Source organism: Chiloscyllium plagiosum, unplaced genomic scaffold (assembly GCF_037043375.1).
Source record: "Chiloscyllium plagiosum isolate Xiang-an unplaced genomic scaffold, Cpla_swu_hap1 HiC_scaffold_1, whole genome shotgun sequence".
NCBI lineage: Eukaryota > Metazoa > Chordata > Chondrichthyes > Orectolobiformes > Hemiscylliidae > Chiloscyllium > Chiloscyllium plagiosum.
In genome coordinates, this window is record NW_028270139.1 from 150,330,677 (window position 1) to 150,354,078 (window position 23,402).

Sequence of the window (23,402 nt, forward strand, 5' to 3'; positions counted from 1 at the left end):
TAGTTGGCCTATCTACATATTCAGTCAGAAACCCTTCCTGGACACATCTGACAAAAATTAGTCCATTCAAACTATTTGAACTAAGGAGGTTCCATTCAATATTAGGAAAATTAACGTTACCAATGGCACTGTTTCTGTCTGCACCTTTCCAAAATCTGTCTCCCGATCTGTTCCTCCGTATCTCTGTTGCTATTTGGTGGTCTGTAGAAAACTCCCAATAAGGTGACTGCTCTTTTCCCATTTCTGACTTCCACCCATACTGACTCAGTAGACAAACCCTCCTCAATAAACTTCTTTTCTGCAACTGTGATTCTAACCCTGATTAGCTATGCCCCTCCCCCATCTCTTTTAACACCTTCCCTATTCCTTTTGAAACATTAAACCCTGAAACATCCAACAACCATTCCTGCCCTCATAATATCTAAATCTCCGTAATGGCCACAACATCACTGTTCCAAGGACTGATCCATGCTCTACGTTCATCACCCTTATTCCTGATACTTCTTGCGTTGAAATAGACTGCACCTTTGCCCTGTCAACTGTCTATCACTCCTCACAGACTCTCTGCACACTATTTCTGGCTGTTCATAAGCTACTCCACCCTCTGATCCAGTTCCTACCCCCTGCCAGTCCAGTTTAAATCCTCCTGAAGAGCTCTAGCAAACCTCCTGCCCAGGATATTGGTTGTCCTCCAGTTCAGGTGCAACCCATCCTCAGAAGATAGACTCCACCACTTCACATCAGATATCTAGATGCTGACTGGGTTTTTGCACTCAGTCTATGGCAACGTCCTTAACAAGATCTTAATGAGCCGAGTTGGCTGCCAAGCTCTTGGGTCAGCCATCCTGTTGAAGCCCTGAATCTATTTTGGCCAAAGTGACTGACACCAGGAGAGAGATTGGGAGGCTGGCTTATGAGCTGAGGCCTCCTCCATTTCTCAGTGGAGCTTACTAACCCCAGAGGGAAAAATAATCAGTAAACAAAAACATTAACATGGTGGCTCAGTGGTTAGCACTGCTGCCTCACAGCGCCAGGGACCTGGGTTCAATTCCCGCCTCGGGCAACTGTCTGTGTGGAGTTTGCACATTCTCCCCATGTCTGTGTGGGTTTCCTCCGGGTGCTCCAGTTTCCTCCCACAGTCCAAAGATGTGCAGGTTAGGTGAATTGGCCATGCTAAATTGCCCATCGTGTTAGGTGTAGGGGAATGAGTCTGGGTGGGTTGCTCTTCGGAGGGTTGGTATGGACTTGTTAGGCCAAAGGGCCTGTTTCCACACTGTAGGGAATCTAATCTAAAAAAAAAACCAAGAATAATATTTGGAAATAAACATATTGGTCATACTGGTGGATGTTTCTATCGTGTTCAAGAATGCATCATTCACAAGCTTTACTGGTTTTATCATCCTGAGTTTCTGGAGTTGGTCAGCTGATCTTTCAATTATCAATGTGGATATTTCTCAGCAGCCTTCCTTCTCTATCATCCATGAGAGGTGCTCCTGGTCCCAACTGTCTACCCAATAGACTCTTGCTCATCAGTTTCCTAATAATCAGCTATTAACTAGCCTCAGGGTTCAGGGGCAATAAGTGGGTTCCATTTGGCAGCATCTTATTATCCTTGCTAATGTAGTTGGGGACAGGGACCTCAAAAAATTGTTTGATTGGCTGCACCATCTCCTTCCCACTCACCTCTAACCTGTGTCCCATATTACAGTGTGCAGGATTTGGGCTAGTCAGTCTGCCTGGTCTTAGGCCTGTTGAATCTTTACAGTGGCCAGTTTAGGGTCAGGATGAAGGGCTATTCACCATTTTCAATACAGCTGGAAACAGGGAGATGGTAGTGCCAATGGAATCTGATGCTTGTCATCAAAACTATGACATATTTGCAAATAAATCCAAGAGTCTGGTTGAAGGGAGTGGTGAAAATGTGGGAGTAACTGTTACAGTGAGTGCTTGAGGTGAATATAGAATAAATGGATCTAATCTGAAGTTAGGTAAACATATGAGAGAAAGAATAGAAGGTTATGTTGATATTACTGGAAGAGGAGAAGTCTGAGGAAATTAGTATGAAATCTATACAGATAATGTGGAGCTAGTGTGATTAATGGCTTCATTGTTGTGTATCAATAAAATTCTACATAAACCATTTCCCACCAATGATCTAGTGCAAAGCTGGAACAGCAGAGCAGAACATCACTCGTTGCAAACTCAAAGTTGTAACATCTTGTGGGAGTAGCAATTCCTGGGCCATGTTGGCACTTATTGGCACTATGAATCAGCACATTCAAAGTGAAAAGGTTGGGGAAAATGGACGTGAGTGTGTTAATGGCTACAATGCCTCTTGCCACATCAGAGCTGAGTCACTCACATTGTGTAAGTGAGTTAATGATTCAAAATCACCATAAAGCATTACACCTTTACCCTTGCCAGATGAAGAAATCCCTATAAAGCAAGGCAGCAATCTGGAGAAGGCTTTCCCATCCTGTTGGGTTACACAGAGAAATATTGCCCACAATGGCCTTCAATGGACGTTATGAGCTGCAGAGTCAGGACAAGTTTGCAGAGTTTATGAAAGCTATTGGTGAGTGCAAAGATTTTCAATGTGTTTATGTGTTTCAAATCATGACATAAAATTTGAAGATATTTATACGGCACCTAAGGTCAACCTAAGTGTGTTCAGTTGGCAAGCTGACCTCAAAGCAAATGATGCATAATCAGCTTCAATTGTTAATACCATAAAGACTGAGGTTTGACTGTTTCAACTGACCGCAAAATGTTTTGATTAAAATTGGTTTCCTACACGGGGAGAGTGAGGTAGTTCCTGATCTTGTGTGATGGCTGTGAATCGTCAGTCCGTTTGCCTTCTCTCTGAATTTGTAGGCAATGGCAAAGAAAACATCAGGACTGATGTGGGGCAGGGAGGTGATTCTGTGTCACCCATAATAGTGACCGATGCAAGATCAATCCCAGCAGCTCCAGATCAAGCAACTCAAAAGCACTACCTTTATGTCGATGGGTCAGTCAGTTACAGACAAGTTTGGCTGTAAAGCCTGTTTCCATGTTGCAAACCTCAAAGACTCTATGACTCTGTCCACATTAAAGAGTTCTGACCATGTACAAATAGAGTTAAAAGCATTTTCTCACAGTATACAGTTTAATATACAGCCTTTCCATTCTTCATTCATTGTCGATCTCGCATATGTTTAGATAAATATACGGAGCACTCCAGCTGAAAAATTACACCTCTTGCACTGTTAAATAAGCAATTCAGCTACTGAGCTGAAATGTTTACTTTCATCATATTCTGTCAGTCTGTCACTGTAGCTACTGATGCAATGCTTTTAAATATATCAACCAACAGTCACCTATTTATTTTGATATTGTATTTAGAGCCCTCAAGCCTGTACATTTGTACCTCCACCTTCTATTTATTTTGTGTAAATAGTGCAATTTCAAGGCTTGTCAACCGATTGGTCAACTTCCAAAATAAGGCAAGGTGACTGCTAAAACCAAAGTGGCACTTTGGGAGGTCTAATCTGAGATGCATGATTTAAATCTAAGAGGAAACCGTTAGATAGAATAATCTGAATTATGAAGGCTCTCCCTCAACCAGACCTGATGGGCCACCATAGTTGCAACTAACATTGAATGGAACCAAAATGTTGCTTTCAGTTTAGGTAACAGTCTTTGGTCATTCTGTAACCCTGTCACCACTGAGTTAAAGTTAATGGTAAAGAAGGGCACTGCTGAAGGAATGCTGCACAGTCGGAGGCATTCCTTCAGTAATCCTCTCTTCCTTCAGGTGAGTGCATTACACTGTTAAAACATTTTATATAGTGACTTGCACAACTACCAGATACCTCATGATGCTTTACTGTCTGATAGAGTCATTGAGTCATAGAGATGTACAGCACGGAAACAGACCTTCTGTCCAACTCAACCGTGCTGACCAGATATCTTCAATTAATCTAGTCCTATTTGCCAACATATCCCTCCAAACCCTTCCTATTCATATACCCATCCAGATGTCTTTTAAATGCTGTAATTGTACCAGCCTCCACCACTTCCTCTGGCAACTCATTCAATACACACACCACCCTCTGTGTGAAAAAGTTGACCCTTAGGTCCCTTTTAATTTTTTCCCCTCTCACCCTCAACTTATAGCCTCTAGTTCTGGACTCTCCCAGCCCAGGGAAAAGACCTGGTCTATTTATCCTATCCATGCCCCTCATGATTTCATAAACTTCTATCAGGTCATCCTTCAGTCTCTGACACTCCAGGGAAAATAGCCCCAGCCTAATCAGCCTTTCCCTATAGCTCAAATCCTCCTTCTGATAGGAGGGAGACCAGAATTGCACACAATATTCCAAAGGCCTAAGTAATGTCCTGTACAGCTGCGACCTGATCTCCCAACTTTTATACTCAATGCACTGACCAATAAAGGAAAGCATACCTAATGTTGGTTTCACTGCCCTATCTACCTGCGACTCTATTTTCAATGAACTATGAACATGCGCTCCAAGCTCTCTTTGCTCAGCAACACTCCCCAGGACCTTACCATTAAGTATACTTTGAAGGGTGGTGTTCTTGTACATGAATCACGGAAAGCTAATTTGCAGGGACAGCAGATAATAAGGAAGGCAAATAGAATTTTGACATTTACTGCTAAAAGAATAGAATATAAAAGTAGGGAAGTGTTGTTGCAACGAGGCAGTAGTGAGATCACACCTGGAGCACTGTGTACAATTTTGTGTCTTACTTGAAGAGGGATGTAATTGTATTGGAGACAGTTCAGAAGAGGCTCACTAAATTAATTCCAGAAATGAGTAAATTGTTTTATGAAGAGAGGGTTGAGCAGTTTAGACCTCTACTCTTGAGAGTTCAGAAGAATAAGGGTTGATCTAATGGATGTATGTAACAGGTTAAAGGGGATTGAAAAAGTAGGCATTGAAAGGATGTTTCTCCTTGTGGTGCATTGTTTCCAAATTGTGCCATGGGATCATTCACATCCCTCCAAACAAGTAGATGGGGCCTTGGTTCAAATTCTTATCAAAGGGCAGCACTCTGACAGTGCAGCACTCCCTCAGTATGATCCTGGTATGCGAACTAACATCTTTGTACTCAAGATCTGGAGGGGTACTTAAACCAGAAACTGCATGGCTCAGAGATGACAGAACCACAGCTCAGAGCTGACTACTCTTTGAAAGTGCTTCATTGATTGTAAATATCGTGAGTAAGTCAACGCATTCGTCTTTTAGAGACTGATATATCTTGTAATGTTATGACTGCCATAATGCCCATTATAAAGCTTACATTAAAATCTAATTAACAAACTAGCAAAAATAAAGAATCAGTTTCCAAAAATCCTGAATAAGTTAATTACACTCATTCGGCAGCGCAGATCTTAAATATTGGTGAGCAAAGCTGTTCATCTTGTACCCCTCAGGAAATTTCACAAGAGTACAAATTTAAAATGAGAACTGACATTTATGTTGTATCAGAGGGGAATGATGAGTGGTTGTCAAGTGGACTCTGATTGGCAGAGGTATAGCCAAGGGGAATGCAGTCATTAATGCCGAATGACAATTAACAGTCCAAGGTTAAATTTTAAAACCAGACAATTTGACTTTTATTGGAATTCACCTCTGAAACGGACAAGCTAATGGCTGTCACCTACTTTGTTGATTTGAAACAGGTGCAGTGTGTCCAAGAGCAGGCATGTTCGCTCTGTCTGCAAAAAAAAGGTTCCTGTCTATTAATATGTGTAGCTTCCAGTATGTTTGACTAATGTCCTTTAGAAAAGGAATCTACCATCCTTACCTGGTCGGGCCTACATGTGACTCCAGACCCACTGCAATGTGGTTAATTCTTAACTGCCGTCTGGGATGGGCAATCAATACTGGCGTAGCTAACAATGCCCTCATCCTATGAATGAATAAAAAACATGTGCAACACATTGTGAGCCTGACTGACACTCCTCAATTAGTTGTCAGTGTAATTCTCTCCACATTCCAGAATATCCAGCAAATGTTGGCCAATTGTAGAATCACATCTTATTTTGGATACAGTATTGTAAGTTTTACAAGTATGTGTTTTCTAGGTAAGGCTAGTACCTCACTTGGTGCAAACAACCAAATAAATATCATCTACCAGTTTTTGGGATACTTGGCCAACCTTCCTGGGATCAGACTGGCACTGAAGTTCTTAAATCACATTGCTCAACTGTGTGACTTCTTTCATTTTTCAATTTCATTCATTTCTCTTCTGAGTTCAAACACTGGAAGGGGACTTTAAGGCCTGATTTCTCTCCATATCCTTTGATCCCTTTAGGGCGAAGAACTATATCTTCATCTTTCTTGAATGTCTTCTATGTTTTAGCATCAACAGTTTCCTCTGGCAGAGAACTCCACAGGCTCACCAGTCTTTGGGTGAAGAAATCTCCTCCTCACTTCTGCCCTATATGGCCTACCTCTTACCTTTGCACTGTGACCTCTGGTTTTGGACTCCCAGGTCATCAACAACATTCTTCCCACATCTCTGCACTGTCTTATCCTATAGAATTTTATTGATTTCTCTGAGAACACTGCTTCATTCTTCTAAACTCGAGTCAATATAGTTCTAACTGATCCAGTCCCTATCTCTACATCAGTCCCGCCATCCCAGGAATCGCTCTGGTAAAGGGTGAGGCAGGTAGTCTTTCTTTACTGCATTTGCTTCCAAGATCTCTCAGGCTATCATCCAATCTTGAACCCATTCTGCCTTTGGTTTGACAATCTTTCAGGCCCTTTCTAATCTTCTGTTCACTTCCATCTCACCCATTGTGAAATCCTTGGTTCAAATACTATCAATAATCCTGTTGGTCTTGTGCAATTTCTAGGACTCTCAGACGATTTGATCGAAAAAGGGAAGGATCAAAAGAGCACTTCAGAAATTGTCGAAACTGGAGACCACTTTAAGATCACTGTCACAACAGGCAGTAAAGTGCTGGTGAATGAATTTACAATTGGGGAGGAGACTGAAATAGAATCTCCTACAGGAGACAAAATTAAGGTAATCCTTCCCTCCATTTCCAATGACTATGAAGGGTGCACATTCATCTCATTTTTCAGGCTGTAAACTGTATTTGAAGGTGCAATTCTGCGGCTTTATTTTACCTGTTTATATAGGTTCAAACTGAAATAACGAAATCATCGACTTATACAGCATAGAAAGAGATTTCTCAGCACATGTTACTGTGCCGGTATTTTGAAAGACCTATCAAATTAGTCTCACTCTCTAACTCTTTCACCATAACGCTACAACCTTTCTGCTCTGACTGCACATTCAGTTTCTTTTGTGCATATTCCAATTGCAATGAAGAATCACAAAATGGTTTCAGCACAACAGGAGTCTATGCAGCCATTCAGGAAGCTTGCATACTTTCGAAAAGAGCAATTGAGATGCTCCACCTCCCACCATTCTCCTTCACTGTAACCTTCTAATTTTTTTTCTTCCTCCAAATACTTTTCCAATCCCCTTTGGAAAGCTCCACTTGAATCAACCTCTACTGTACTATCTGAAATGCATTCTATGCCCTAATCGCTTGACAGATAACAATAACTTTTCCTCATATTGCCTTTGGTTCTTTTGCTAATTGTCATTTTAACCTGCAAGACTCCTGTAACAATGTTTCTGTGAACTGCATGGGATTCTCTCACGTTTATTTGATTGAAAAGCATTAATTCCAGTTCCTGTATGGAACAGCCTGATTAGCGAACAGGCATTTATATGAATTTGCAAACTGAAAATCACAGATTAAATCCAAAGTGTAATGAGGGAGTGCCTCACTGGGGTGATAAGGCTGGTCAGATAAGCAAGACGTCAGTGTTTATTTACTTTGTAACTTGTTATTTATCGCAGTTGCTGCTCTCAATTCTCTCTCTCAGGGAAACCAACTGCAGATTGAGCCCTCAGTCTGTCTGCAGGATCCCAATCTCCTGATCACTTGCCATTTCAAAATCCCATCCTGCTCTCAGGCTCACATCTCTGCAGTTACAGTGAAGCCCACTGCAAACTGAACAAACAGCACCTTATTTTCTGTTCAGGCACTTCACAACCTTCATTGAGTTCAAAGTTAAAAACACACACCACCAGGTTATAGTCCGACAGGTTTATTCGGAAGCATTAGCTTTTGAGGTGATAACTCTTCATCAGGTGGTCGTAGAACATGACTATATAACAGAATTTATAGCAAAAGGAGTTGTAATGATATATTTAGTTAAAAAGTTCATTGAGTTCAACAACTTCACACTACTAAGATCAGAACTCCTTTTTTAAATACAGCACCCCCTTCCCTTAATGTCAGCTTTTCACGTCAGAGCTCATCTTTACCCTGTCATTTTAACCTACTCTGGATTTGTGTCCTTCCTTTGCATAACCAGCTATCGACCGCCAGGGGGCTCCCACTGACAAGAAATTGAACTGGACTAGCCGCATAAACACAATGGCTACAAGAGCAGGTCAGAGGCTAGGATTCCTGTGGCGAGGAACTCCCCTCCTGACTTCCCAAAGCCTGTCCAACTTGGAACTGTGATGGAATGCTGCTCATTTAGAGTCATAGAATTGTACAACACAGAAACAGACCTTTCAGTTCAACTCATTCATGCCGACCAGATATCCGAAATTAATCTCGTACCATTTGCCAGCACCTGGCCCATTTCTAAACCCTACCTATTCATATACCATCCAGGTGCCTTTTAAATATTGGAATTATATCAACTCCACCATATCTTTTGGCACTCATTCCACCGACACCATGCAACTTCTTGCGAGCTTCCTGTGGCAGATCTAACTCTAACATCTCTCATAACCATTCCACGCTCTTCCAAGTTTATTACCTCTGAGCTGTATGTCCTTGCTTACCATGAGTTGCAGTACTGCTCGTAAACAAAGCTTTTCCCTGTACTAGAGTAGACATAACAATTAATTAATCAATAGATCAATCACCCTCTACATAAAAAAAGTTGCCCCTTGACTCCCTTTTAAATCTTTCCCCTCTCACCTTAAACCTGTGACCTCCAGTTTTGGACTCCCCTACCCCGGAGAAAAGACCTTGGCTATTCACCCTATCCATCCACCGCATGATTTTATAAACCTCTATAAGGTCACCATTCGCCTCTGATGCTCCAGGGAAAATAGTCGCAGCCTGTTCAGCCTCTCCCTTTAGCTCAAACCCTCTGAACCCTGGCAACATCTTTGTAAATCTTTTCTGCACCCTTTCAAGTTTAACATCTTTCGTATAGAAGGAAGACCAGAATTGAACACAGTATTCCAATAGCGACCTAACTAATGTCCTGTACAGCCTCAAAATGACATCCCAACTTCTGTACTCAATGAACTGTACAATAAAGGCAAGCATACTGAATGCCTTCTTCTCGACCCCTTTCACCTTCAAGAAACAATGAACCACACTCCAATATCTCTTTGTTCAACACCATTCCCCTGCCCTGATTTGCCTTACCAAAATGCAACACCTCATATTTATCAATATAAATTTTGGCATCATCTGCAAACTTCCTAACCATACCTCCTGCATTTACACCCAAATCATTTATATAAATGACAAAAAGCAGTCAACCCTGTAAATCCTTGTGGCGCAACACTAGGCCTCCAGTCCAAAAAACAACCCTCCACCACCATCTGTCCCCTACCTTCATGCCAATTTTGTGTCCAAGTGGCTAGTTCTCCCTGGATTCCATGAGTGGGCGGCACGGTGGCACAGTGGTTAGCACTGCTGCCTCACAGCGCCTGAGACCCGGGTTCAATTCCCGACTCAGGCGACTGACTGTGTGGAGTTTGCACGTTCTCCCCGTGTCTGCGTGGGTTTCCTCCGGGTGCTCCGGTTTCCTCCCACAGTCCAAAGATGTGCAGGGTCAGGTGAATTGGCCATACTAAATTGCCCGTAGTGCTAGGTAAGGGGTAAATGTAGGGGTATGGATGGGTTTCGCTTTGGCGGGTCGGTGTGGACTTGTTGGGCCAAAGGGCCTGTTTCCATACTGTAATGTAATCTAATCTAATCTAAAAAGATCTAACATTGCTAACCAGTCTACCATGCAGAACCATGTCAAAAACTTTGATGAAGTCCAAAGAGACAACAGCCACCACTCTGCCTTCATAAATCTTTGTTGTCGCTTCTTCAAAAAACTCAATCAAGTTAGTAAGACCCGATTTCCCATGCGTAAATCTAGGCTGACTACTCCTAATCAGCCCTTGCCTTTTCAAATACACGGAAATCCTGCCTGTCAAAATCTCCGCCAACAACGTAACTGCTGACGTAAGGCTCACCAGTCTATAGTTCCTAGGCTTTTCCTTACCACCTTTCTTAATTAATGGCATCACATTAGCCACCCTCCAGTCTTCCAGTACCTCACCCGTGACTGTCAATGATACAAATATCTCAGCAAGGGGCCTAGCGATCACTTCCCTAGCTTCCCTCAAAGTTCTAGGATACACCTGATCAGACCTGAGGATTTATCCACCTTTATGCATTTTAAGACATCCAGTGCCTCCTCCTCTGTAATATGGACCCTTTTTAAGATATCACAATTTATTTCTCCAAGTTCTCTACCATCCATAACCTTCTCACGATAAAAACTGACACAAAATACTTGTTCAGCATATCATCCATTTCCTGTGGTTCTAAATATAAGACAGCCTTGTTGATCTTTAAAGGACCCTAGTCTCTCCCTAGATACACTTCTGCCCTTAATGTGTTTATTGAAACTCTTTGGATTCTCCTTAGCTGTATTTGCCAAAATTATCTTCTGTCCTCTCTTTGCCTCTTGACTTCCCTCTTAGGCATACTCCTACTGCCCTGAAAAGCCTCAAGGGATTCAATTGTCCCTACTGGCTATCCCCAACATATGCCTCTTTCTTTATCTTGACCAGAGCCTCAATTTCTCTAGTCATCCAGCATTCCCTCCACCTACCAGCCTTACACTCGTACTAACAGGAACATACTGCCTCTGGACTCTCGTTATCTCATTTTTGAAGCCCTCCTGCTTTCCAACCATCCCTTTACCTGTGAATACCTTCTTCCAATCAACTTTTGAAAGTTCTTGTCTAATACTGTCAAAATTGGCTTTACTCCAATTTAGAAATTTAATTTTTAAATCAGGTGTATCCTTTTCCATATCAATTTAAAACAAATAGAATTATGGTTTCTGGCCCCATAGTACTCCCCCACTGACACCTCAGTCACCTGCCCTGCCTTATTTCCCAAGAGTAGGTCAAGTTTTGCACCTTCTCCAGTAGGTACATCCACATACTGAATCAGAACATTTTCTTGTGCAGACTTAACAAATTCCTTTCCACCCAAGTCCTTAACACTGTAGCAGTCCCAGTCTATATTTGGAAAATTAAAATCCCCTACTATAACTACCTTATTATTCTTACAGATAACTGCGATCTCCTTATAAATTTGTTTCTCAATTTCCCGCTGACTTTTGGGAAGCCTATAGTACAATCCCAGTAAGGTGATCAGCCCTTTCTTATTTCTCAGTTCCACTCAAATTACTTCAATGGATGTACTCCCAGAAATATTCTCCAGAAGTTATCCCTAATCAAAAATGCCATCCTCCCACCCTCCCAACCTCTCTTGCCCCCGTTTCTATCCATCCTATAGCATCTATGTCCTGGAACATTAAACTGCCTGTCCTGCTCTTCCCTGAGCCACACTTCTGTTATTGCTATGACACCCCAGTCCCATGTTCCCAACCATGCCCTCAATTCATCTGACTTACCTGTCAGACCTCTTGAATTGAAATAAATGCAGTTTAATTTACCAGTCTTACCTATTTGTCTGTGCCGCTCCTGCCTGCCTCAACTACTTGACTTGCTCCTCTTCTCAATTTTATCAGTCTCAGACTTCACTCTTTTTCTCTCCAACTCTTTGAGTATCCCTACCCCCACCCTCCACCTTCACTGATTTAAAGCCTCCTGAGGAGCACAAGCAAATCTCCCCACCAGGATATTGGCCCCCTTCCAACTCAGGTGCACGTCGTCCTGCTTAGTGTCACTTCAAAAGAGATTCCAAGATCCAAAATGTTAATCCCTGTCCCCTTCTCCAGTCCACAGCCATGCATTCATCTGCTTTATCCTCCTATTCCTACTCTCACTAACTCGTAGCACTGGGAGTAATCCAGATATTACTATCCTTGAGGACCTACTTTTTAACCTCCTGACTAATTTCCTATATTGTGTCCTTGGCCTTCCTTTTATTTTCCTATGTCGTTAGGTCCACTGTGTACAATGACCTCCTGCTGATCCCTCTCTCCTTTAAGAGTATTCTGCAATCTCTCTGAGATATCCTTGATCCTGGCACCAGGGAGGCAACACACCCATTCTGATTTCTCTCTGCCGGCCATAGAAATATCTGTCTGTGCCTCTGAATAGAGAGTCCCTGTCACAATTGATTGTTTGGAAACTGACATAACCCTCATTACAGTAAAGCCAGTCAAGGTGCCAGAAATTTGGCTGTTCATGCTACATTCCCATGAGAGTTCATCACCCCTGATGAAAACAGTCTACTTGTTTGATATGGGGAAAGTCAAAGGAAACTCCTGTACTACCTGACTACCCCTCCTACCTTTCCTGGAGGTAACCCATCTATCTGACTGCGTTTGCAGTTTAACTCCCTCCTTGAAACTGCCATCCATCACACCCCCCTAGCTAATGTAAATTCCTCACTGCCTCTAACTGCCAACCAATCCATGTAATCCGCTAGGATAAACAACCAAACACACTTCCTGCAAACACAGTCATCAGTAACATGGAAACTCTCCCTAATCTCCCACATCCATCAGGAAGAGCACGTCACTCTACTGAAGGCCACCTTTGTGCCTTAAGAATCGATAGAACCAGAAAATAGCACAGTCTTACTGCTCTAAAAACACTGCTCCAGAATAACATAATACTTACGTTTTATGTTAAAAAAATTTAATTAAGAGACAGATGTCAGTAAAACATTTTCAAAAAATCTAACCTTACTCACTATCATAGATTGACAAAAACATACAGATTAAGGTTTAAACTTTTATCAAGCTTAAAAGCAAACATTTAACTGCTTCAGGCTCTGAAATCCGGACACTCCCAGCTGCAGTTCTGATAATAAGGTCCCTCGAAGGTCACCTGTAAAATTTGGGTGTAGCTCCAACAACACTCAAGAAGTTTGACACATCGAGGATAAAGCAGCCTGTCTTGTTGGTACCACATCCACAAGCATTGAATTCCTCTACCACTGGTGCACAGCAGCAGCATTGTGTACCATCTACAAGATGCACTGCTCTTCACCGCAGGTCCTTAGAAAAAAATACCTTCCAAACTCACAAGAGCAGCAGATACATGGAAACACCACTACCTGCAAGTTCCCCTCCAGACCACTCACCATCCTGACTTGGAAATATATTGTTGTCTTTTTCAGTGTTACTGGGTCCAAACCCTGGAATTCTCTCCCTAATGCTATTGTGACTCTACCTACAACATGTGGACTGCAGCATTTCGAGAAAACAAGACAAGCCTTCTCAAGGGCAGCTATTGATGGGAATAAATACTGCCCTGGCCAGCGATACCTATATTTAATGAATTTTTTTTTAAAACTCAGAATCATGGAGTCATAGAGATGGAAACAGAACCTTCAGTCCAACTCGAATATGCTGACCAGATATCCTAACCTAATCTAGTCCCATATGCCAGCATTTGGTCCATATCCCTCCAAACTCTTCCTATTCATATACCCATCAACATGCATTTTAAATGCTGTAATTGTACCAGCCTCCACCACTTCCTCTGGCAGCTCATTCTATGCACATACCACCCTCTGTGTGAAAACATTGCCCTTCAGATCCCTTTTAAATCTTTCCCCTCTCACCTTAAATCCATGAGCTGTAGTTTTAGATTCCTCCAACCCAGGGAAAAGACCATGTCTATTTACCCTATCCATGCCCCTCATGATTTTATAAACTTCAAGAAGTCACCCCTCAGCCTCTGACACTCCAGAGAAAACAGCACCAGCCTCTCCCTATAGCTCAAACACTCCAACCCTGGCAACATCCTTGCAAATTCTTTCTGAACCCTTTGTCATTTTCTCCATGATACCTTGGATGTGCAATGCCAGTTAATGTTTCCTGATTGTTCCTTTTATTCCACTTGCTTCTCCTCCCTCTTTTTAACAGCATGAAACACATAGTATTTCCACATGTCTCCACATCTCTGAAGAACAGTGACAGTGGACTCCAAACGTTAACTCTGTTTCTCCCTGCACAGATGCTGCCAGACCTGCAGAGTTTCTGCAGCAACCTCTGATTTTCTTTTCGGATCTCCAGCACTTGCGGTATTTTGCTTCAGTGTTGGAAGCTCTCTGCCCTGTCACATATTCAATTCAGCCTCTTCATGATTCCTCACAACTGGAAACCCAGATCTGACAGGCATGGGGCTGACAAAATCTGAGGATAATTAAGGCTTGTTATAAATCTGTCTTTCGGCTAAACTTCGTGAAGCTTGGAGCAATATTGTGTCAACTTTGGTTAGAAAGTTAACCTCACAATGGCTAAAGGAGTGAAAATCCAAATATCTGGATGGATACTGACTGGAAACTTGGGTTATTGAGGAACCATGACTATAATATTAAGTTATATTGGTGTCAGGCAAAACCTAAATTAGATGCATTTCGAAACCTCATATTTAATGTCTCATTTCTTAATTACCTAGGCCATAGTTAATCGTGATGGGAACAATAAACTTGTCGCCAAGATACAAAATATTACTTCAGTTACAGAGATCAACGGAGACCAACTAACAAATGTAAGTTGCCATTAGTTCTGTTTTGATGTTCCTTATAGTTCTCAGTTTGGAATTGTTTAGCTGAACCAGCCATGAGCATCTTGAAAGCACTGATCACCTCTCACTGACTGTGTGATGTTGATCTAAATAAGTTGACAAGGCTACAGGATTTGAACTTCAAATTCAAGAGCAACATTTAAGTGACATCTTGACAGATGTATGAATAAGAGGGAATTGAAGGATACAGACAGCGTAGATGTGAAAGGTATTTAGTTTAGAAAGGCACCATGTGTTGGTGCTGGCTTGGTAGGTCAAAAGGCCTGTTCCTGACCTGCACTGTTCTTTGATTTGTGTGTTTATTTAGGGGGAAAAATGGCCAGGTCTTGAATGTTGCCTCTTGCCCAACAATCCTTGCTTTCCTTGTCTCTTACACCTAACTGCGGGGTGCAGGAGTTTTGGATAAGAAGACTAATTTGTTTGAGATTACTGTCACTCACTATCAAGGGATACGCTTCTGTGGTGACCAGAAGTTGTGAAAAGTCAATGGAATGATACACAATCCTAGAGAATAATAGAAAAAGAACAAAACTCAGACCAGAGGATATCAGAATAAAGCGGTACCAATTTAAGGCTGAGATACCACATGGCAGGTTAGTTGGCAAATTAGAAATGTTTGGGACTGATGGGTCTTTGGCAGCATGATTTAGGAGTTTTTAGATATTATGAAACAGAAGATAGGCATTTCTCAGATTGGAAATTTGAAAGTGGGATCAGTGTTGGAATCCTTGCTTTTAGTCTGATTTGGAGATGGGAGGTGAGGGAAAAATCTCAATTCTGAACAATTTTAACAGGGTAAAGAAGGATATTCTGTTTCCACTAACAGTTACATCAGTATCTAGAGGTCACAATTTCAAAATTTCCAGCAAGAGAGCTTGGAGTGGGATAAGGAGAAACTTTCTTTCCTCAGATTTGTTTGGATTTGGAATGAAGTACCTGGGAGAGTGGTGAAGGTGGGTTTCATAGGAGGTTTCAAAGGAGAGCTGGATATGTATTTGAAAGTGATGACTTTAGAGGACTATGGAAATAAGGCTAGAGAATGGTGCTGGCTGGAAAACTCTTTTGTGAGCTGGTACAGCCATGATGGATTGAGTGCCTTCTTCTGTACTGTAAAATTCCATGACACTAAGATGAGGAAGAATTTTTTTTCTCAGATGTTGTGGGTCTTTGGAACTCCTTGCCATTGAGAAATGTGGGGCCAGTGTGCTCATGTATACTAAGGTTGAAATGGAGAGATTCTCCATCGCTTGGAGAATCAAGGGTTACAGGGAAAGAGCAGGAAAGTAAAATGAGAAATGTCAGATCAGCCATAATCCTATTGAATGGATAAAAACGCTCAAGGGGCTGAATGGCCGACTCCTGTTACTATTTCTCATGGTCTTTATGTACTTAATGTAAAAGGTCATAGAAAAAAAGAATGGAATTCAAGCCCCATTGTGGATGGTTCTTGAGGCATTCATAAGTATTCAATTATTTTTGCAATATAATCTCATACACATCAATTTAATAAATGGTCAGTATTATGATCCCAGCCATTGGTCAAGCCCAATCCTAAAATGAAATCTGGGTAAATCTCCATAGATTTATAAAAGGTTTTACTTAATATCTTTCTCATAGTCATAAAATGCTACAGATGTTCTTTAAAACTAAACAAAAGGTTATGACACAAAAAATGCAAACAAAATATAGCCAATCATGCTGTCTTAACAAAGTACACATGCAGAAAATCTTCAATCACTCAGCAAAACAAAGTTTTATCCTATTCCCCCATCACCAACATCTTACAGAGATTCAAATCCAGAGAAATTACACCTTTAAATCAAATATGTGATTATATCAAATATGTAAGTTCTGATTCTCCTCCAATCTTTCCTGTGAACTATGAAATATTCTTCCATGAATGTTCACAAAACTGAGAGCTTAGACTTTCTCAGCCTCTAATAGCCTGCACATTTCTAATCAATTACTTCTGGTTTAGAAGTTGCACAAAGTAAACTTTTCTGCTGAGGTCACTGTATTTTCCCTTAACTATTCAACACTCCTATCTAGGAAAGAAACTATATGTGATCCCAGTCAGGTCCACTCTGAAAGGCCTTAAATTTTCAATCTCTGGGTTTCTTTGGTTAAAATCAATGAATGATTGTCATGAATCAGCTTAATAGGCTCCAATGCTTATAATCCCTGTCATAAACTAGCACAATGAAGACAATTTTATATTATATACTCATGGGATGTGGGCATTGCTGGCCGGCCAGCATTTATTGCCTGTAACCAGTCACCTTGAGAATGTGATGGTGAGTTGCCTTGCTGTACTGTTGCAGCCCACATACTGTTGACTGACCCACAATGCCCTTCAGGAGGGAATTCCAGGATTTTGGAGAGTGACTTGGAGGGGACTTGCAGGTGGCAGTATATTTTGCATTAATATTCCAGGCAGCTCCTTGTTCTCTGTATTGGATAAAGTCACAGTATCAGAAGGACTGTCTGACCAACTTATTTTTTAAACACTTCACAAAAGTAACCATTTCCATTTTCCAATATTTATCATCCAAACTCTTAAACAATTTTAATTAATTAATTATATAAAGCAGACACCTTTTATCACACTACTTAATCAGGCTTTGGTGATATTGACTGAGGAAACAATCGTTTTCCTTGAACAATGCTTTAGGGTGATTATCATCCATCTGGAACCCAGAGGAACAGACAGACTGGGCTCTCATCTTCAGACTCAGTGTTTTACAATCCTCTGGATTTAATATTGAATTCAACACCTTCAGATTGTGAACCCACTCCTATTCCTTCCCTTTACTTTAGCTTTACTTGTTGTATTCTCTGTCACTTTGTCCTCTCTGCCCTGAACCCCCTCCACCCCTACGTTCTGTTCTTTCTAGTCTGGCGGTTAGACACACCATTGTTCTGCCTTTCTCACATTACAATCACTTCATCTGTTTTATCAACATCCTTTCTCCCCCAGCACTCCACACCATACCTCACTCCGCTCCATTACATAAATGCTGTCCTGTCCACACTTCACACCAGTTCTGATGAAGAGTCATAGAGATGTACATCATGGAAACAGACCTTTCGGTCCAACCCGTCCATGCCGACCAGATATCCCAACCCAATCTAGTTCCAACTGCCAGCACCCGGCCCATATCCCTCCAAACCCTTCCAGTCATATACCCATTCAAATGCCTCTTAAATGTTGCAATTGTACCAGCCTCCACCACATCCTCTGGCAGCTCATTCCATACACGTACCACCCTCTGCATGAAAAGGTTGCCCCTTAGGTCTCTTTTATATCTTTCCCCTCTCACCCTAAACCTATGCCCTCTAGTTCTGGACTCCCCGACCCCAGGGAAAAGACTTTGTCTATTTATCTTATCAATGTCCCTCATAATTTTGTAAACCTCAGCCTCCGACGCTCCAGGGATAACAGCCCCAGCCTATTCAGCTTCTCCCTGTAGCTCAGATCCTCCAACCCTGGAAACATCCTTGTAAATCTTTTCTGAACACTTTCAAGTTTCACAATATCTTTCCGATAGGAAGGAGACCAGAATTGCACGCAATATTCCAACAGTGGCGTAACCAATATCCAGTACAGCCGCAACATGACCTCCCAACTCCTGTACTCAATACTCTGACCAATAAAGGAAAGCATACCAAACGCATTCTTCACTATACTATCTACCTGTGATTCCACTTTCAAGGAGCTATGAACCTGCACTCCAAGGTCTCTTTGTTCAGCAACACTCCCTGGAACCTTACCATTAAGTGTATAAGTCCTGCTAAGATTTGCTTTCCCAAAATGCAGCACCTCGCATTTATCTGAATTAAACTCCATCTGCCACTTCTCAGCCCATTGGCCCATCTGGTCCAGATCCTGTTGTACTCTGAGGTATCCCTCTTCGCTGTCCACTACACCTCCAATTTTGGTGTCATCTGCAAACTTACTAACTGTACCTCTTATGCTTGCATCCAAATCATTTATGTAAATGACAAAAAATAGAGGAACCAGCACCGATCCTTGTGGCACTCCACTGGTCACACGCCTCCAGTCTGAAAAACAATCCTCCACCATCACCCTCTGTCTTCTACCTTTGAGCCAGTTCTGTATCTAAATGGCTAGTTCTCCCTGTATTTCGTGAGATCTAACCTTGCTAACCAGTCTCCCATGGGAAACCTTGTCAAGCGCCTTACTGAAGTCCACATAGATCACATCTACTTCTCTGCCCTCATCAATCTTCTTTGTTACTTCTTCAAAAACCTCAATCAAGTTTGTGAGACATGATTTCCCATGCACAATGCCATGTTGACTATCCCTAATCAGTCCTTGCCTTTCCAAATACATGTACATCCTGTCCCTCAGGATTCCCTCCAACAACTTGCCCACACCGAGGTCAGGCTCACCGATCTATAGTTCCCTGGCTTGTCTTTACCGCACTTCTTAAACAGGGGCACCATATTTGCCAACCTCCAGTATTCCGGCACCTCACTTGTGACTATCAATGATACAAATATCTCAGCAAGAAGCCCAGCAATCACTTCTCTAGCTTCCCACAGAGTTCTCGGGTACACTTGATCAGGTCCTGGGGATTTATCCACCCTTTACCATTTCAAGACATCCAGCGCTTCCTACTCTGGACATTTTGCAAGATGTCACCATCTATTTCCCTACAGTCTGTATCTTCCATATCCTTTTCCACAGTAAATGCTGATGCAAAATATTCATTTAGTATCTCCCCCATTTTCTGTGGCTCCACACAAAGGCCACCTTGCTGATCTTTGAGGGGCCCTATTCTCTCCCTAGTTACCCTTTTGTCCTTAATATATTTGTAACAACCCTTTGGATTCTCCTTAATTCTATTTGCCAATGCTATCTCATGTCCCCGTTTTGCCCTCCTGATTTTCCTCTTAAGTATACTCCTACTTTCTTTATACTCTTCTAAGGATTCACTCGATCTATCCTGTTTATACCTGACATATGCTTCCTTCTTTTTCTTAACCAAACCCTCAATTTCTTTAGTCATCCAGCATTCCCTATACCTATCAGCCTTCCCTTTCACCCTGACAGGAATATACTTTCTCTGGATTTTTGTTATCTCATTTCTGAAGGCTTCCCATTTTCCAGCCGTCCCTTTACCTGCGAACATCTGCCTCCAATCAGCTTTTGAAAATTCTTGCCTAATACTGTCAAAATTGGCTTTCTTCAACTTTTAGATCTGGTCTCTCCTTTTCCATCACTATTTTAACATGAATAGAATTATGGTCACTGGCCCCAAAGTGCTCCCCCAATGACAACTCAGTCACCTGCCCTGCCTTATTTCCCAAGAGTAGGTCACGTTTTGCACCTTCTCTAGTAGGTACATCCACATACTGAATCAGAAAATTGTCTTGTACACACTTAAGAAATTCCTCTCCATCTAAACTTTTAACACTATGGCAGTCCCAGTCTGTGTTTGGAAAGTTAAAATCCCCGACCATAACTACCCTATTATTCTTACAGATAGCTGAGATCTCCTTACAAGTTTGTTTCTCAATTTCCCTCTGACTGTTGGGAGGTCTATAATACAATCCTAATAAGGTGATCATCCCTTTCTTATTTCTCAGTTCCACTCAAATAACTTCCCTGGAATATTTCCAGGAATATCCTCCCTCAGCACAGCTGTTATGCCATCCCTTATCAAAAATGCCACTCACCCTCCTCTCTTGCCTCCCTTTCTATCCTTCCTGTAGCATTTGTATCCTGGAACATTAAGCTGCCCATCCCTGAGCCATGTTTCCATAATTGCTATGATAACCCCAATGTGATTTCTAGCATTTTTTTATTTTCAGTACAGATTCCAGCATCTGCAGTAATTTGCTCCTTCATCATCCTCCCAATATCTATACCTTAATCAACATCGCAAAGACAGACTAGCTATCCATTAATATTTTGCAGGTTAAGTGAACTTACTATGTTGAATTGAATTGAATTGAATTTATTGTCCTGTGTACCGAGGCACAGTGAAAAGCTTTGTCTTGTGAGCAATACAGGCAGATCACAGAGTTAAGTAGCATAGATAAGTAAATAATAGGTAAACAGCAGCAAAAACAAAAACACAGGTATAGGTGAATGTTAAGAGTTTGTGAGTCCATTCAGCATTCTAACAGTAGGGTAGAAACTGTTACAAAACCGGCTGGTGCATGTGTTCAGGCTTCTGTACCTTCTCCCCGATGGTAGAGGTTGTAGAAAAGCATTGCCATGTTGGGATGGATATTTGAGAATGCTGGCGGCCTTTCCTTGACAGCGGGCCTGGTAGATGGATTCTCTAGATGGGAGGTTGGCCTTTGTGGTTGTCTGGGATGAGTTCACCACTCTCTGTAACCGTCTCTGACCTTGAATGGCACGGTTGCCATACCAGCTGGTGATACATCCAGTCAGAATGCTTACGATGGCGCACCTATAAATGTTGGCAAGGGTATTCGCCGCCATGACAAATTTCCTCAGCTGCCTGAGGAAGAAGAGATGTTGTTGGGCCTTTGTAACCAGTGTGTCCACATGAAGAGTCCAAGAAAGCTTGTTGTGGATGACCACTCCCAGGAGCTGAAACTCTCCACTCGTTCCACTTTGGTGCTGTTAATGTGTAGGGGGCATGAGTAACATCCTGCCGAAAGTCAATCATGAGTTCCTTGGTTTTGCCGGCATTGAGAGCTAGGTTGTTCTCAGTGCTCCATTTATCCACATCTTACACCTCTCACCTATAGTCTGTTCCATCGCCATCTGAGATTTGGCCTACTATGGTGGTGTCATCAACAAACTTGTAAATGGCATTCGTCTAGTATTTGGCGACGCAGTCATGGGTATACAATTAATACAGTAGGGGGCTGAGTGGGCACCGCTGGGGGTCTCCAAGTGTTGAGTATTAGTGAGGATGAAATATCATCTCCAATCTTCACTGTCCTGTGGGTCAGGAAACTGAGGATCCAATTGCAGACAGTGGGGCTTAGGCTGTGATCTCTAAGTTTAGTAATCAGTCTCGAGGGGATAATAGTGTTGAAGGTTGAACTGTAGTCAATGAGTAGGCTTCTTACATAGCTGTTCTTGGTGTCAAGATGTAATTGGCTTCTGGCTTTCAAACATTATACCAACGGTTACATTTCAAAAATGTATTTCATTCGCTGTAACACACTTCAAGATGTCCTGAGGTGCTATACAACTTATTTTTTTTCTTCCTTTTGAAATGAATTGTTAGTTTAAAGTGGAGGCACACTATGAAACTGCGACTCATTGAGGAATATGCAATCAACCAAGCAAAGCTGTAATCAGTGTCAGAGTTATACAGTTTCCCTTGATTAAATGAAACTAATTCAATTTTATTCTCTCATTTCAGACCATGACTATTGGCGACATTGCCTACAAACGAATCAGCAAGAGAATCAGTTGAAACCATTGCAGAACAAAAACGTAGTGAATTGTATCACATTGTAAAGTATCAAAATAAAACCAGTGCCACTGTCCACTGACTTGTCTAAATTTAATTTACCCTTTTGTGACAGGTATCACAAATTGTATTAATCATACTTGACTATTGAGGGTGGATATAATTATTTTCAAGTAAACGTTCCTCTTAGTGGAGGGATAAGTGACCAGGTGCAAAAATTTAAGATAAGGTTCAGAGGGGCTGCGGGGAAACATTTTTTCACCCAGAGAGTTTTGGAAAACACTGCCTTTAAGAGTGGTAGAGGCTAAAACTCTCATTGAAGAAGTAATCAGATGTGTACTTGTGATGCCAAGTTCCGGAAAATGGGATTGCAATAGTTAAGTGCTTATTTTGGATCAGCACAGACTCGATGAGTTGAAGGATCTGTTTCTATGCTGTAGACCTCTATAGCTGTAAGGCAAGAAAGATCCTGATGGCAACTAAGATTAGATTACTTACAGTGTGGAAACAGGCCCTTTGGCCCAACAAGACCACACTAACCCATTCCCCTACACCTAACACTACGGGCAATTTAGCATGGCCAATTCACCTAACCTGCACATCTTTGGACTGTGGGAGGAAACCAGAGCACCCGGAGGAAACCCATGCAGACACAGGGAGAATGTACAAACTCCACACAGTCAGTCGCCTGAGGCAGGAATTGAACCTGGGTTTCTGGCGCTATGAGGCAGCAGTGCTAACCACTCTGCCACCGTGTCACCCACTAACCATATGAACATCAATGCAGGTCAGGTTTCTGATGGGATCAATGAAGATCACTGTAGAACCCTTCTTATACACTGTGGTGCACTCCATGTCACAGAAAAATTTGTAAGCAATGCCAGGATTTAATATCCACCTCCACGTAACTCAGGAAAATGTGAGTGTAGTTTGCTGAGTTTTGCTTTCAAAGCGTGGAACAATCCTGCATTCTTGTCAGACTATTGGGATAATCCATGTCACTCACCATCTCAAATATTTACATTTTGAGATCATAGGGCAGGTTAGGAATGTCACCCATCGACCTTCCCATCCAGAACCCGATTGATGAGGGGGCTTGAATGGGCG

General features: G+C 41.9%; 1 protein-coding gene across 1 annotated transcript; it reads left to right on the forward strand.

Annotated features, from left to right (window-relative positions):
• Positions 1-2,418: 2,418 nt before the first annotated feature.
• LOC122555191 (fatty acid-binding protein, liver-like) lies at positions 2,419-22,371 on the forward strand. Its single transcript, XM_043700937.2, has 4 exons — positions 2,419-2,575; positions 6,872-7,044; positions 14,740-14,832; positions 22,245-22,371. The coding sequence occupies exons 1-4, from the start codon at positions 2,509-2,511 to the stop codon at positions 22,296-22,298; spliced, it is 387 nt and encodes a 128-aa protein (XP_043556872.1). The 5' UTR covers positions 2,419-2,508; the 3' UTR covers positions 22,299-22,371.
• Positions 22,372-23,402: the final 1,031 nt, after the last annotated feature.

Coding starts and splice junctions, on each gene's coding strand:
- LOC122555191 (XM_043700937.2), top strand. CDS start 2,509: ATGGCCTTCAATGGACGTTATGAGCTGCAGAGTCAGGACAAGTTTGCA. Junction 2,576..6,871: donor AGAGTTTATGAAAGCTATTG/GTGAGTGCAAAG, acceptor TGCAATTTCTAG/GACTCTCAGACGATTTGATC. Junction 14,833..22,244: donor ACGGAGACCAACTAACAAAT/GTAAGTTGCCAT, acceptor CTCTCATTTCAG/ACCATGACTATTGGCGACAT.